We start from the raw sequence: 2,011 nt of genomic DNA on the forward strand, positions 1-2,011 counted from the left end.
CTATATATATATATATATATCTATCATCATCATCATCATCATCATCGTTTAACATCCGCTTTCCATGCTAGCATGGGTTGGACGATTTGACTGAGGACTCGTGAACCAGATGGCTACACCAGGCTCCAATCTGATTTGGAGTGGTTGGCGTTAGGAAGGGCATCCAGCTGTAGAAACTCTGCCAAATCATGGCTGATATTTCCTTCAACCTCTGCTTTTGTTACAGTTAATTCAAACCCCAAAGAATCTCTTTCAACACATGGCTACGATGCTCCCTCACTACTCCTGCACATGTTGTCAGTCACTAAGGGACATGTTCAAGTGGTTAAGGTCAAGCAAGTGGTTAAGGTCAAGCAAGTGGTTAAGGTCAAGCAAGTGGTTAAGGTCAAGCAAGTGGTATTAAGTAGAATATTTGCTATAATGATATTTCTGCTTCAGTGACATTGTCTGTTTTGAATGAATGGAGACAGCATGAAATAAAAAGGAGCCTTTAGTCCTGTAAGGGACAGGGTAACCTGTATAATGCTGGTGACTTGATAAAATACACCATGTATTCATCCTAAATTGTTTGACAAATGATTGTCAATTTTCACAAGTTTAAAACTGCATGCTTACTTATGGTTCTTACATTTCAAATTATCATTGAAAAAAATATTTGAGCAAGCTGCTGCACTGTTATGCAAATTAGACATACCAATTTAGTTCTCTCACTGTCTGTATACATTATAAAAAGCTATAAACTTTTCATTCTCTCTTTGGACAGAAAATGTGGTATTCTCTCCCTGATGAAGTTCTAAGAAGTTTAGAAACTAGTCAGATAATCCCTATTACTTCTGGAGGCAGAGAGATAACTTTGAGTTGTAACCTCATTGCTTATGTTTCACCACAGGGAAGTTAAATTGCATATTTGTTATAAAAGCTTATACCTCAGGTTTCACATTATTCAAAAATGTCAATTTGAACAGCACTATTAATTTATATGTATGTAGATGTGTGTGTGTGTGTGTGTGTGTGTGTGTGTGTGTGTGTGTGATATGATGTTGATGAGTTTACATCCCGTTAGCTTAGCTATTTGGCAAACAAAACTATTAGAATAGACACCAGGCTTTAAAGAGAAAAAGTACTGGGAGTTGATTCATTCGATTGTGTCCAGCATGGCTGCAGTCCAATGATTGAAACAAGTGAAAGATAAATGATAAAAGATGTGTGTGTGTGTGTGTGTGCGTGTTTGTTCTTTCTCTCTCTACTTAACAATCAGTGCTGGCATGTTTTGCATCTGTACCTTAGTGGTTCAGCAAAAGAGACTGATAGAATAAGTATCAGTTGTAAAAAATACATCCTGGGGGTTAATCTGTTTGACTAAACCCTTCATATGGTGCCTCAGTATGGCACCAGTCCAATGTCTAAAACTAGTAAAAGAATAACAAAATAATTTGTATATAAATTTAGTATTTGCTGACGAAGATATATAGAATACAACTAAACATTTATTTACTGATATTAGGGGTTCTGAACATTTAGTACAGTAATAACAATGAGCTGAACTTGAAATTTAACTTTAGTGGCTTTTTCAACTGTTTAAACAAGACAAAAACGGGAAACTTTGAGTGCCAACCAATTAAGGAAAAAAAATCAGTATGGCTATCTGTCTGTCTGCTTGTCTATCTAATCTATCTGTCTGTCTCTGTCCTGTCTATTTAATCTATCTATCTATCTATCTATCCATCTATCTATCTAATCTATGCACACACACATATATATACACATACACATATATATTTAAGGGTGTAGACATATACACAAGCATACATGCATATCTCCATACTTAATCAGCCAATGAAGCAAAACAACTATATTACATATATCTTTGTATTAATTCTTGGGAGAGAATACATTTGCGGCTGAAGATAGCTTTATACTATCAATTATACACCAATAATGATGCAACGACTATAAAGCTTGAAACACGTGTACCGCAGAATCCTTTGTGTTTTGGTTTTATTTTTACATT

At 35.3% G+C, this 2,011-nt stretch overlaps 1 protein-coding gene across 1 annotated transcript in view; it reads left to right on the forward strand.

Moving 5' to 3' along the window:
- Positions 1-898, forward strand: part of LOC106878452 (uncharacterized) — a 52,170-nt gene extending 51,272 nt beyond the window's left edge. The window contains exon 23 of the mRNA XM_014927665.2: positions 764-898. Within this exon, the coding sequence (XP_014783151.1) occupies positions 764-898 (135 nt within the window). The remainder of the gene's footprint in view (positions 1-763) is intronic.
- Positions 899-2,011: the final 1,113 nt, after the last annotated feature.

Source organism: Octopus bimaculoides, chromosome 28, assembly GCF_001194135.2.
Source record: "Octopus bimaculoides isolate UCB-OBI-ISO-001 chromosome 28, ASM119413v2, whole genome shotgun sequence".
Taxonomy (NCBI): domain Eukaryota; kingdom Metazoa; phylum Mollusca; class Cephalopoda; order Octopoda; family Octopodidae; genus Octopus; species Octopus bimaculoides.